General features: G+C 51.3%; 1 protein-coding gene across 1 annotated transcript; it reads right to left on the reverse strand.

Moving 5' to 3' along the window:
• Positions 1-140: 140 nt before the first annotated feature.
• On the reverse strand, positions 141-12,455 carry Smtnl1 (smoothelin like 1). Its single transcript, XM_048426256.3, has 8 exons — positions 12,380-12,455; positions 7,872-8,497; positions 6,521-6,653; positions 6,364-6,415; positions 5,256-5,411; positions 4,951-5,065; positions 4,634-4,785; positions 141-390 (listed from the first exon to the last, which is right to left on the reverse strand). Exons 2-8 carry the CDS (start codon positions 8,493-8,495, stop codon positions 246-248), a joined length of 1,377 nt encoding a protein of 458 aa, XP_048282213.2. The 5' UTR covers positions 8,496-8,497; positions 12,380-12,455; the 3' UTR covers positions 141-245.
• Between the last annotated feature and the right edge of the window lie 225 nt (positions 12,456-12,680).

Genomic DNA, 12,680 nt, shown 5'->3' on the forward strand with positions numbered 1-12,680 from the left:
GAGAGAGAGAGAGAGAGAGGACACCTGGGAAACTGCCACCCACAGCTCCAAATGCAGGCTTCTTTTCATTTTTGGTCACTGCCTATTGCACACACGTGTGGCTGATTGGGGTGCGGGGAGCATCAAGGAACAAGAGCAACTTTACAAAAGCACTTTTAATGACACCGGGGAGCACTTCAGAAGCACCTCAAGGCCATGGCTGTTGGCTGGGCCCCCCACTTTCTCCACCCGCACGGCTCTGCCCTTCATTTCTTTTTCGTCTTCACCAGCCCTTTCTGCACGAGGCTCCGGTACAGCTCCTGGATATAGGTGTAGACACACTTGGAGTCGGGCACGGCCAGCCGCACCATGTCATCCACTTCCAGCAGCTGGGCACAGTCGGCTAGTTTCCTGAGGAGAGGGCAGAAGGAGGGGCATAGGGTCAAAGGTGAAGAGGGAGCCCAGGAGATGGGTCCAGGCAAGTGAAGGCCACCGGGTCAGCCGACCCAGTGTGTGTGGAGTGTGGTACCTGAGGTCCCTGCAGGGGACCTACAATTTCAATGGCCTGGGTCTCCAGATCCTCCTGTTTTCTAGTCTGTATTATCTTCCTCCTTGAACATGAGCACAGCTGTGCTGGGTTAGGAACAGAACATGAGCCCTCCCTAGAGTGCTGGCTTGCAGCAACCATAACAGCTCCCATCACTGAGATCACCTGTTTTGTATGCACCTACTGTGTGCTAACAGTCTTCTGTTTGTCAGCCAAAACTCTGCTCTCACGGTGCCAACAGTACCAAGCCCCACGAAGCAGAAGCTGTATCAGTGAGACACTACGGAGAAGGAGGGAGCAGAAAAGGGCCACTCCATGCTAGAGAGGACTGCCGATCGTTTTTAATAGGGTGCTCCATAGCAGTCGACAGAGAACCGTTTGCAAAGAGAACATTTGTGTGACCGCTCCGTGTGTGTCCAGACGGCAGGGGACCCAGCAAGTCCTCATTTTCTAACATCTCGGTTGCATTTGGAGGCTACTTGATAGCCCTGGCTCTGCTAAGGCGGATAAGCTGGGCTAATCACTGCTGGGGCCTCCCTGCTCAGTGCCAGGTGTCTTATCGGGTGACCCCGGGAGACGGTCTCGGTTACTCCTCTTTATCTCTAACAAGCAGAGGAGGAACTGAGCTCAGAGGGTTTGGGGCTTTGCCCAAGGTGAAAGAGTGTAACAGCTGGGACTCAGCCCCAAGCTGCCCAGTGCTTCTGGCACCTTGGTTCTCAGCAGTCTGGGCTGCCAGAGCCAGCTAACCGTGGATGCCGGCCCTGGGAGCAAGAAGGCCCCAGCAGGAATCCTCTCTTGGGATTGCCACAGCTGGACCGATGTACAAGCCACTGGGTTGAGAACTGGGGGAGGGACACAGATCGGAGGGTTTTGAAGAACAGGACAAGCAAGCTTGCTGCATCCAAGGCCTCAACCTCAGTCCCTCGGGCCAGGGCTATCCCATCAACACAGGCAAACCCTTCTTAGCTGCGGAGCCTGGAACAGAGCGGGGCTCCTCCCGCAGTGTAACTGATGAGGCTCCACGGGGGCTTTGGGCTGATCATTTCTTCCGTTCATCCCAGGACTTTGAGAACTAGAGGAGAGTTCTGAATCAGGGGATCAGGGCTCCCACCCCCACCCCGTTCACCTCTCGCTTCCAGAAAGGCCTCAGAGTTAGGATAAAGGAGTAGGGATTCAAACCCTGGTCCCTCGCGTATGATTCTATGATTCTCCACTCTGCATTTCCGTCGTTCTCCTTAGCCACATTCGCGTTCAGCTGCCTCCGTGTCATCCTCGGCTCCTCCTCTGCCTCTCTGTGGCTGTGCCTCGCTTGAAACCAGGCTTGCACTCTCTAGGTTGGTGATGTGTGGCTGGGGCAGAGCTGCCTGCTCTTTTGCTGCCCCTAAACTTAGCTAGACCAGGAGTGTCTATATCCCTACTGTGCCGCAAGCCTCCTGCAGGACCTGGAAAGACCTTAAGTCCTCTGCCCACGTCCACCCGTGAGGAATAAATGAATGGGTCCAGACAAACGCCGGGTAGATGTTTCCTTGGTTCATGCAACTGTTCCTCCACACTGCTGAGCTGAAATACAACGCCATGTTCCTGTCCGTTTCTTCCCACCTAAGACACCCATCTCATCCCACGGCAGAACAACATCAAAATGGAAGATCGCCAGGAATACAGTCTGGCTGGAATTTTGTTGTTATTCTTTGCCTCTGTCTTCCAAGCATTGGGATGAAAGGCATGCCCTGGCTTTTAAATGACATCCCTGTGTCCCATGGCCCTAAGGACATGCATGCCCCAGAGACCCTCAGAAAGAGAGGGTTGGCTATTGATCACCTAACTGGAATGTCTTTCCTTAATACATATAGTATGTAGCTTGTTCAATCAGCGTCTGAGAAAACGTGCTGTAAAAGAAGTTGTTGAGAACTATGGATCAATATACTCTCATTTTCCTGATGAAAACACATTCTTTCCCACTGGGTGGGGGGCCAGGCCTGGGCTAGACTCTAGGAACTGGCTTCCCAGGCCAGATAATTTAGCACTCCCATCCCTAGGGATTATTTGTTTATTTGAAACAGGTTCTCGTGTACCACAGGCTGACCTCCAACTAACTCTGTGTGATAGTCAAGGAAGACCTTAAACTTGTGATTCACGGGCCTCTAGCTCCTGAGTGTTAGGATTACTGTGTGTGCCCTCACATTTGGTGATCAAACACAGGAATTTGTGCATAGGAAACATGCACTCTGTAAACTGAAGTAACACGCATAGCCATTGACTGATTGAGACTGATTGAGCCTTATTGATTGAACCTTAAATGAGGTTGGCCTCAAATTCTCAGCCATCCTGCTTCAGCCTAGGGTGCTAAAATTACAGACACACACCAGTATGTGTGGACTCTAGAAAAAGCCCCTGGGGGGCTGGAGAGATGGCTCAGAGGTTAAGAGCACTGACTGCTCTTCCAGAGGTCCTGAGTTCAATTCCCAGCAACCACATGGTGGCTCACAGCCATCTATAATGAGATCTGGTGCCCTCTTCTGGCCTGCAAGCATACATGGATGGAATGTTGTATACATAATAAATAAATCTTAAAAAAACAAAAAAAGAGACAGAAAGTCCTGATCCTCAGGATTTTCCTTTAAAAGAAAAAAAGAAAGAAAAAAGAAAAAGCCCGTGGCTGTGCTCCTTGTTGAACACGCACCCACCCTACCCCACCCTCCGCACAACCCTGTCTCCACCAGTGACTTAGAAGTTTCTTTCTGGGGTCATTTCCCAGGTTGGAGGTGCGAGGCTGAAATAGCAGGAGCCCCAACCCCTTTCCACCACTCTGGCAACCATGTTTGTTTGTCTTAAGATAGTCTCTCATTGCATATCCCAGATGGGCCTGGAACTTGAGGTCCTTTTGCCTCCACCTCCTGAGTGCGGGGAATATAGCCATGTGTTCAAAGTCTTATCTTTGACCTAGTTTCCCCCTTCAGTCTCACGCTTCCTGACACTGCCCTTGGCATGTGGCTATGCGAGCCTCGGCAATAACACCCCTCCAGGACCCAAAGTGAATGGTGATTATCATGATACCCTATCATTCATTATAATGACAGCAATGCAGTCAAGAGCTTTTGAAGTGCTTGCTGTGGGTTTGGTCCTGTTACGAGTCACAGGGACTTAGTTATGTTACCGAGTTCTTATCTCTGTACAAGGGGGAAACATCACGGGATGTGGGGGGCTTTGGGCATGTCCAAGGTCACACAGAGTTAAAATCTGACCCCACATTTCTGTACCCGCCCTGTCCAAAACCAGAAGGCCTACCTGTCTTCTCTCCTTTATTCTGCTTGAATTTTGAATTTTCTTTGAATGTGTGTGTTGGTGTGCACATGCGTGTTGAGGTTTGTGTAAGTCGGAAGGTGTGCACATGTGTGTTCAGGTTTGTATAAGTCGGAAGGCAGCCTTGGGTGTTGCACCCCAGGAGCCACCCGCCAAGCTATCTGAGTCTTGGTCTCTCACCAAACCCGAGGCTCACCAATTACACTAGTACGGTCAACAGGTTCCAGGGATCTGCCTGTCTAGGGCACACTTGGATTTTACATGGGTCCTGGGGTGGAACTCAGGTCCTCGGGGTTGTGTAGCAAGCATTTTACTAACTGAAATATCTCCTCGGCCCCTTGAATGTTCTTCAGGGCACCTGTCGCTGCCTGTCATTATATGTTACCTGCATGTATGTTCTTAGGACCTGTCACTTCATTTAGAACAGAAGCCACAACGGAGCATAGTTTTCCTTGCTTGTGCCATTGACCTAAAGTTGCTTTTAAAACCCCTCAGAGGGGGCTGGAGAGATGGCTCAGGGTTAAGAGCACTGGCTGCTCTTCCAGAGGTTGTGAGTTCAATTCCCAGCAACCACATGGTGGCTCACAACCATCTGTAGTGATATCTGGTGCCTTCTTCTGGCATGTGGGCATACATGGAGGCAGAATGTTGTATACATTATAAATAAATAAATCTTTTTTTTTTTTAAAAAAAAAAAACACCTCAGATACAAGGTTGATTACCCACATGCATCCTGTGTGCCCCCCTGGACTCCACTGAGGCCACCCACTTCCCTCCTGACTCTGCCATCCCAGGACTGGGGCTTACTCTGCAGTCGAGAAGGCTAGCGTGAAGTTGTGCCGGCGCTTTGCTGGGTCCAGCTCTGCATAGTCGAAGGCGTCTGGGAAAAACTTGTGGATGAGGGCGCAGAAGGCCATGCCGCTGCTCCAGCTGGAGGAGAAGTTCTGGATGTCCACGTGCTGAGGTAGACGGACAGGGAACGAAAGACCTAAGCGACCCTGGGCCGGAGGGCCTGGGCTTTGCCTCTGCCATCCTTTGGAATCTGGACCCTCAGATTCTCCGTTGCACACTTGCCCTGGGGAAAGGTGTCCCCTGTCCCTTCTGTAGCCCCAGCCCGTGCCCACCTCATAGTTTCTCGTCATGGCCCGGCACCACTCCAAAAGCATGTTCTTTACACCACCAATGGCTGCCCCGGCTGCCTTTGTGTTCCGGAACAGTGCAGTGGGGCCCGAGGCTGCCCTGTGAGGGGAGGGGCGAGATACCATAAACAGTTCTTTGTGGGGAATCTCAGGCTACAGGTGCACAGCTGGCCGTGATGGTTTCCGCTGGCCCCCAGGCCTCCCTCCCTCCAGTTGCCCCATCCACAGATCCTACGGAAATCTCAGGCCACCCTGGCTCAGCCCACCCTGGCTCCTGGTTTGCATCCTACCCGCCGAACTTGTCCACGATGGCTTTGCGATTCTGTGCGCGGGGTCCCCGGGGCCGAGTAGGGGCCGACACCCTGCGTTCTGGTGCTCTCTCCTTCTTTTCCACTGAGGGTGGGGGCTCCGTGGGGCTCTGGGGCACATCACTGGGCGAAGACTCACTACATGGAGAGGTCAAAGAAGCATGAACAGGGAGTGAACCGACACCACCGAGTCCAGAGCAGATCTGGTGGGTGGATGGAGGCTGGTGGCTGGATGGCTGATGGGGCAGAGATCTTTGCTTTGGACAGGCCTGTGCTTGACTGGTACACACACTCATCCTGTGCCTAGCACTGGACGGGCCAAGAAGCAATGAGCAGACTCAGGCTAATTCTGGGGAGCTTGTGGTCTGTCAAGCCCATATGGGACAGAACTAGAGTAGGCCTGGGCTCTGACCTGAGTTTGGAGCCTTGCTTTGTTCTTATTTCCTGTGCGATCTTGGGGCTATCCCCTTGCTTCTCTGAACCTCGGCTTTCCCATCTGTAAAATGGGGCCAAAAATGCCTACCTAACAAGATGATTCTAAGGTCTACATAAGACCAGGGTCAGTAGCTGTGCTTCCTACAAAGTTGTGCAAATGCTTGTTGGGTATCCATTGGTCAGTTTTCCCCACGAGACAAGGAAGAGACTGAGATGGAAGAACAACTCTGGCTGTCCAGCACTTCCTGGATGTCAGGTACTTTCTGCTCACATGTCACTGGAGCTACAGTAGCCCTGGGAGGTCCTTACAATTGTCATGTCCCCTTCACAGATGAGAAGAGGCTTAGTGACACAGCTAAGGTCACATGACTGGTAAGTGGCAAAGCCCTCCTCCAAACTCAGGCTTTCTGGTCATTCTTATAGCTAACACTGAGAGAGCTGTAGTCATGGGGTCTGAAGAGGCTTCAGCCATGGAGCGGGAGGTAGACCAGATGTCTCCCATGCCTCTCACTCTTTGTTTCCTGGGATCTGTCTGAGGTACAAGGCTGAGGGCCAGGAATCTTGGAATATCTGAAGATCAGGTTCTGGGGAGGCCCAGAGAGAGGTTTGACAAGCAGGAGATAGGAGGGGTCAGAGTTCTGGGGCTTGACATTACCTGGCCGAAGGACTGGTCTCTCCAGACGCTGTAGAGTCTGGACCCAAGCCATCTGGAGGGATGGAACAGAAAAGGAGGAAGCTACGGCTCTCTGTCACGTGCTCCCTGCAGCTTCCTTCCTCAGCTTAGCCATGCAGCATGCTGGGCTCTCCCTTACCTGGGCTGAGGCTGGGTCCCTCGTCTGTGGGGCTCTCAGGCCACTCCTCGGGGGAGCTGGGAATCACCGCTGCCCTCTCTTCTGATTCTTTCTCCTTAGCCTGCTCCTGCTCTTCCGTGGGACCCCCTGGCTCCTGGGATGAACAGGATCTGTGTGGGCAGCTACCCAAGGCTTTCTAAGAACTTCAGAAAGATTCGGAAGGCAGTCTGAGCCACAGTCTCCTTCCCCTAGCCCCACTCCCAGGATCTTGGGACCTGCTGGAGGAAGGCTGTACTTTTCCGAGGTATCGTTTGGATAGAAAGCGGCCACATCCTCTACTGAGGGGTACTTGTGTCATGAGGGCACCAACCTCACCAACAGACTATTGCATTGACGACAAGTTCATAATTGAATGAGCTGTTACAGGAGCTAGGGGCCTAGTGAGAGAATCTATCCATGAAGGGTGTGCTTTTGAAGGGCATAGCTTTCATGTGATGCATGTATATTTGTGATATGTGTGTGTGTGTGTGTGTGTATGTGAAAGCATTTATGTGTGTGAGTATGGGCATGGACATGGGCATGCCACATTGTATGTGTGCGTGTGTGAATGCATTCATGTGTGTGTGTATGGGCACGAGCATGCCACAGTGTGTGTGTGTGTGTGTGTATGTGTGTGTGTGTGTGTGAATGCATTTATGTGTTTGAGTACGGGCACAGACATGCCACAATGTGTGTGTGTGTATGTGTGTGTGTGTGTGTGTGTGTGTGTGTGAATGCATTTATGTGTGTGAATATGGGCACATGCAAGCCACAGTGTGTGCGTGCGCATGCATGCGTGGGTTAGAGGAGAGCCTCAGGTGTAACCCTTTTTTCCTCCTTCTTTGAGACAAGCTCTCTTTGTTCTTGGGCTGTGCATAATAGTGTTCTCCTGCCTTTGCCTCCCATCAGGCACCCTGGGATTTCAGATGTGTACCGCTGGCTCGTCCATGCATTCTGAGGATTTGAACCCAGGTGCTCCTGCTTGCTTAGCAGGAGTTTTTACCCAAGGAACCCTCTTCCCAGCAAGGGGAGTATCTTATGTTCCGAGATTTCTTCTCCCTGTCTCCTGTTCCTTGGCTGCCACGGGGAAAACAGTTTTCCTCTATCCTGGCGCCCTTTCACCGTCTTTCTGCCTTAGCATAGACCTCAAAGCAATGAAGCCGGGACTGAAACCTCTGAAACCATGAGCCCAAATAACCCCCCTCTCTTTAAATGGATTTGCTTGGGTGTTTTGTAGTAACAACAACAACAACACCCCCGACGAACAGGGAATCAGAGAGGCTTTGATTCCGGGGAAGAGAAGACTTGAGACCCTCGTTCATGCCCTGCTCACCTGCAACTCCTTTGTGTCACTTCCAGTCTCTGTCCCATCAACTGCCTCAAGTTCAGCCTGGTCTTTCATGTCAGCCTTCTCCTGAGATTCTGTCTCAGCCTTTTCGACAGTAGCCTCTGCCCCAACAGCCTCCTTGAGTTCAGACTTGACTTTATCGTTCACATCCGATTTGTCCTTAGTGTCCAGATCAGCCTCCTTTCCATCAGCCTTCTGCGTCTCCGAGGTCGGCCTGGTCTCCTCTTTCCCTTTAACCTCACTGGGTTCAGGTTTTGTCTCTTCTTTCTTGCCAGTCTCTCCCTCAGGAGCCATGGTGGTCTCTTCCTTTCCGCCCTCCTCTGCAGGATCAGCTTTGGCTCCCTCCTTCCCACTGGCCTCCTCTTGCACATCTACCGTGAGCTCATCTGATCTGTTTCCGTCCTCCAGGCACCGCCCTGACACCGCACCCTCAGATGCGGCTTCACATGGCTGTCCTGCCTCACCTGGAGCCCCTTCTTGCACACTTGACCCAGCTGTGCCTTTGGCCACCTCCTCTGTAGTGCTCTGACTTCCTGGTGGCCCAAGATTCCCTGCAGTTGGAGAGACAGTGGTCCCGTCCTCAGACGGACTCCCTTCTGTCTGTTCCATGTCTAGAAAAGGAAGATGCGAAGACTTTGTCACACACTGCCCCGGCATGAGATGCAGACCTTGCCCTCCGAGTGCCCTGGCCCAGGAGTCGGAAGTCTGTTGTTCTGTCCTGTTTCCCTTCCTAGTGAGGCATGATACCACATACCCATGTTCCCTGTGGTGACATAAAGGATACAGATCTTCTTTTGCTAAAGTGGGGCCATATTGACTTGATATTGGATGGTTTTTATCCAATGCCCTTCTGTAGACTATGGCTTTACTATTATTATTTTGAGGCAGGGTCTCATGTAGCCCAACTTGGTCTCAAACTTGCTTTTTAGTAGAGGATTTCCTTGAGCTCCTGATCCCACTGCCTCTGTCTCCTGAGTGCTGGAACTACAGGCTCGCACCACTACACTTGACTATTATTATTATTATTATTATTATTATTAATCATCAAACCTGGGACTTCATGCATGCAAGCCATCACTTTACCACCGAATGAAGCATCCAGGTTCACATACTGCCTTTTCAATGATTTTGCCTCGTTTTGATTAGCACAGTGAGGTGGTCACAATTTTTTTGCCCTCGTTCCAGAATAAGGAAGAAACAATCGCTCCTCACCCCCTAGAGTCTAAAGCAGGCCAGCCTATAGGACTGAACAGCCCTGCTTCGCTTCCATGGTACGGATTCTCAGTTATCTTCTATTTCTGGTGAGCGATATTGAGCTCCCATCTCCAGCAATGATCTGAAATGTCTTTTAAAAATGCATTATTGGATTTAAAAATAACTTAATTCAAAGCAAGACGGGCATCGCAGACATTTGAGCAAAACAGGTACAAATGCCAAATCGCAGAGGTGGTATAAAAACACTCGAGATTTGACAGCCCCCGGGCAGGCTCGTTTCTGAACCTCCGTGAGAAAGGTTCTTGAGAAAGTCAGTGAGAAGAGTTTGCTTTGGTGAGAGACTAGAATCACATCCTCCCTAGTCTGCAAAGGTGGCCTCCACCTGCTTGGGTATATGGAGAGAAGATGCTCTCTTAACTTGGGGGATTCCTCTTTGAGTCCGTATATAGTTTGGTGTAGGGGACAGGGCCAATTCCTTCACTACCTGCTCTTGTCGGTGGGGTCTATTTACAAGGAAAACAGCTCCCAGATAGGGTTCAGGGCATGACTCAGACCGTAAGAAAAGCAGACACTCCTGTCACTGGCTAAAAATACCACCTGCTCTTGGCAGTACTTTCTTTCTCCGTGAGCGTACCGAGGACACCTTGATAAACTGGGACGCAGCTCAGGCTGCATGAAGACAGCCACCCACCTCAGCCTTCCTGTTCCTCCAGACAAACGTCCTGGGGTCTCTGGGTTTGGTGCCCTCCACTTTCTAGGAAGCAGACGGGATATCGTAATGGTACGAAGACCGCCTGCCACCATAACCCCTTGGTGGTACAGCAGCTCCAGCCTTATCTTCTAGCAAGAGGGGAGAAGTGCCTGTGTGGCAGCATGCAAGGGTGATGCCAGGAGGTCATGGCACAGGGATCCTGGCCTTCCAGTCACGCAGCTCATTCCCTCTGAGTCCCAGCTTCAGACCAGAGTTTCTGGACAATATTCTGTAGGGGCACGGCACAAACGAGAGGGATGCGCTCACTGGTAGAGTGCTTTCCTGAAACGTACAAGGCCCTAGAGTCAACCTCTAACATGGTATAAACTGGGTGTGGTGTATGTGCCTGTAATCCCAGCATCTGTGAGGCAGGAGGGGGAGGGTCAGTCTCAGCCCATGATGAGCCTGAGGCCAGCTGAAGGAAGGAAAGAAGGAGGGAAGGAAGGAAGGAGAGGAGAGGGGAGGAGAGGAAGGAAGGAAGGAAGGAAGGAAGGAAGGAAGGAAGGAAAGAAGGAAGGAAGGAAGGAAAGGGGAGAGGAGAGGAGAGAAGGAAGGAAGGGAGGTAGGAAGAAAGAAGGAGAGGAGAGGAAGGAAGGAAGGAAGGAAGGAAGGAGAGAAGAGGAGAGAAGGAAGGAAGGAAAGGGAGGGAAAGGAAGGAAGGAAGGAAAGAAAGGGAGGAAGGAAAGAAAGAAGAAAAAAGAAAGACAAAACAAAGGTTCTCTTGACAGTGAGAGGAAGATGTATTTATTCACTGACCAAGGTTGTTCCAAATATAGTCGGCTTTTCACTCTCCTAGAGAGATACAGCATCATTAGCACTTAAGGAGGTATCAGGTGTCACCGAGTTTAAAAAAAAAAAAAAGCTGAAAACTTAGATCAAAAATCATTGAATTCACCTTTCCCTAAGCCTACCTGTCCACAGGTTTTCTCGTTGCCCTCTTTTCTTGCTGGAATGCCTTCCATGAGGCAGTCCTATTGATCCCTTTGACAAAACCGTGCTCAAGATCTGAATGAGCCACACACCCTCTTCTCTTTCTGTTCTTTGCCCTTGTGGGGAAGGTGCCATGCATCAGTGGCGAACGGCATTGTGGTCCTGTGATGGTAGGGTGCCAGCTCCCACTGCTCACTGTGTGATGCTTGCTCTGCCTTTTCGTTCCTCTGGATAGAAATAGAAATATCCATCCACCCGTATGGATGGTGGAAGGCTCAGGCCACTAGCACGTGGGCAGGATTTGGAAGGAGAGTCCTTAGCCCATAGTTTGTCTGCTGAAGACCGACTGTGGTATTCCTGGGCCAGGGTGGTGATCTGACCTGGTCCCCAGGGCGGTGATCTGACCTGGTCCCCAGGGCATTACGAATGACACAGAGAGAACTTAAGTCGGTAAGACGGCAGCAAACCCTTTTTTAATGCCTCCAAGTGAGGTATATTTGGCTAAGACGTGGCTGATTGCTTCAACTGCCTACCCTTGTAGCTGCACACTACACACTTGTGGTGGGAGAAGGCAACAGTATGTACGGGAACATGCACACACCTCAGCTACCTTGAGGTGGGGGACGGAGACGGCATGTATGGGAACACTCACACACCTCAGCTGCATTGCCTGCTCATCACCTCCGCTTTGCCCTCTAGGCTTTGCCATCAACAGGAAGTGCAGACAGTCTGAATACTGAGGAGCAGGACAGCACCCCTGCCCCGCACTCACCATTCTGCCCCCACTTCACAAAGTTTGCTGAAGCACTCTGCTTTGCCTTTGTCCTTCCTTGATCGACCCCCTCAGAAGGGGTGACTAGCCCCTTGATTGATAGTTTAGGAGTCTGGCTTAGGGATTATGGTACTTATGACTAACGTCATCGGAGAATTAAATAGGCCAAACCATATCCAGAACCTAGGTCTCCCGAGTTTCCCCACTAGATCCTCAGCCCAGTGTCAGCTCAGAAGAATAGTCCCCGCACCTGGGGGAGGAGCCAATGAATAAGGCTGAGAAGTTCCCCTCAGAGTGCCCTAGACCCTTCATTTTTCTGCTTTACTTCTGCCTCCTTCTTCCCTCGTCCCCTGAACCCCAACTGTTATCCTTGTCTTGTGTCCAGTTCAGCTCTTCGGTTCATCTCCCCCAGTCCAGAAGGAAGACCCAAGTTCTGAGCCTTGAATAGTGTGAGAGATGCTGGCTATTTCTGTAATGCCTCTATCTCCCACTGCCGCCTAGCCCCTCTCCCGGAAGTTCTGAGGCCCCTACTTTACCACCTCAGCCCTTTCTTGGAGAGACCACTGCATCCTAAGCCCCCTGAGACCTCTACCTGTCCTGCTAAGGCCCTCTTTATAAATGACTGCTTGCAGGCTACTCTGCACCCAACCTCAAGCTTTCCAACTCCTTTAGGCAGCTAAAAAACAGTTGATAGAGTGGAGACAATAAGGAAGCAGCCTGAATTTCTCATTGTAGGATCCCTGTTAGAAGATCCAGCTCTTGGATGGAAGAGAAGGGACTAGAAGACACAGGATTAATAAGAAAGGGGCCCAGGGCTTTTCCTACCTGTGGGGTTCTGCCTGCAGCTTAGGAGCTCCTGCCTCGTTCTAGCTGAGTGGCCTCACTCTGACCATCCTTTAAGTTCTGGTGGCTTTGAGCCCCTAGCTCATAGTCCCGCCTCCTTGCTCTCACTCCCCCCTCCCAGGTCTGGGCTTTGGGAAGAGCATTGTTTACAGCCCTGTTGGTACAACACTTTCTCTTAGACTGGGAGGCTCAAATTTCCCCTGAAGATCTGACAGGTGGCGCCTTTCAATCATGCCGCGTCCCTCTCGCCCGACCCTAACAGCATCTCTTCTGTGATCACCTT

The sequence above is a fragment of the Myodes glareolus genome, chromosome 21, assembly GCF_982192425.1.
Source record: "Myodes glareolus chromosome 21, mMyoGla1.1, whole genome shotgun sequence".
Taxonomy (NCBI): Eukaryota; Metazoa; Chordata; class Mammalia; order Rodentia; family Cricetidae; genus Myodes; species Myodes glareolus.

What these genes read in the sequence shown, in the direction of transcription:
- Smtnl1 (XM_048426256.3), bottom strand. Translation starts at nt 8,495, where the DNA reads ATGGAACAGACAGAAGGGAGTCCGTCTGAGGACGGGACCACTGTCTCT. An exon ending in GTGACACAAAGGAGTTGCAG is followed by an intron (nt 6,654 to 7,871) that starts GTGAGCAGGGCA and finishes TGTTCATCCCAG; the next exon opens with GAGCCAGGGGGTCCCACGGA. An exon ending in CCATGACGAGAAACTATGAG is followed by an intron (nt 4,786 to 4,950) that starts GTGGGCACGGGC and finishes CGTCTACCTCAG; the next exon opens with CACGTGGACATCCAGAACTT.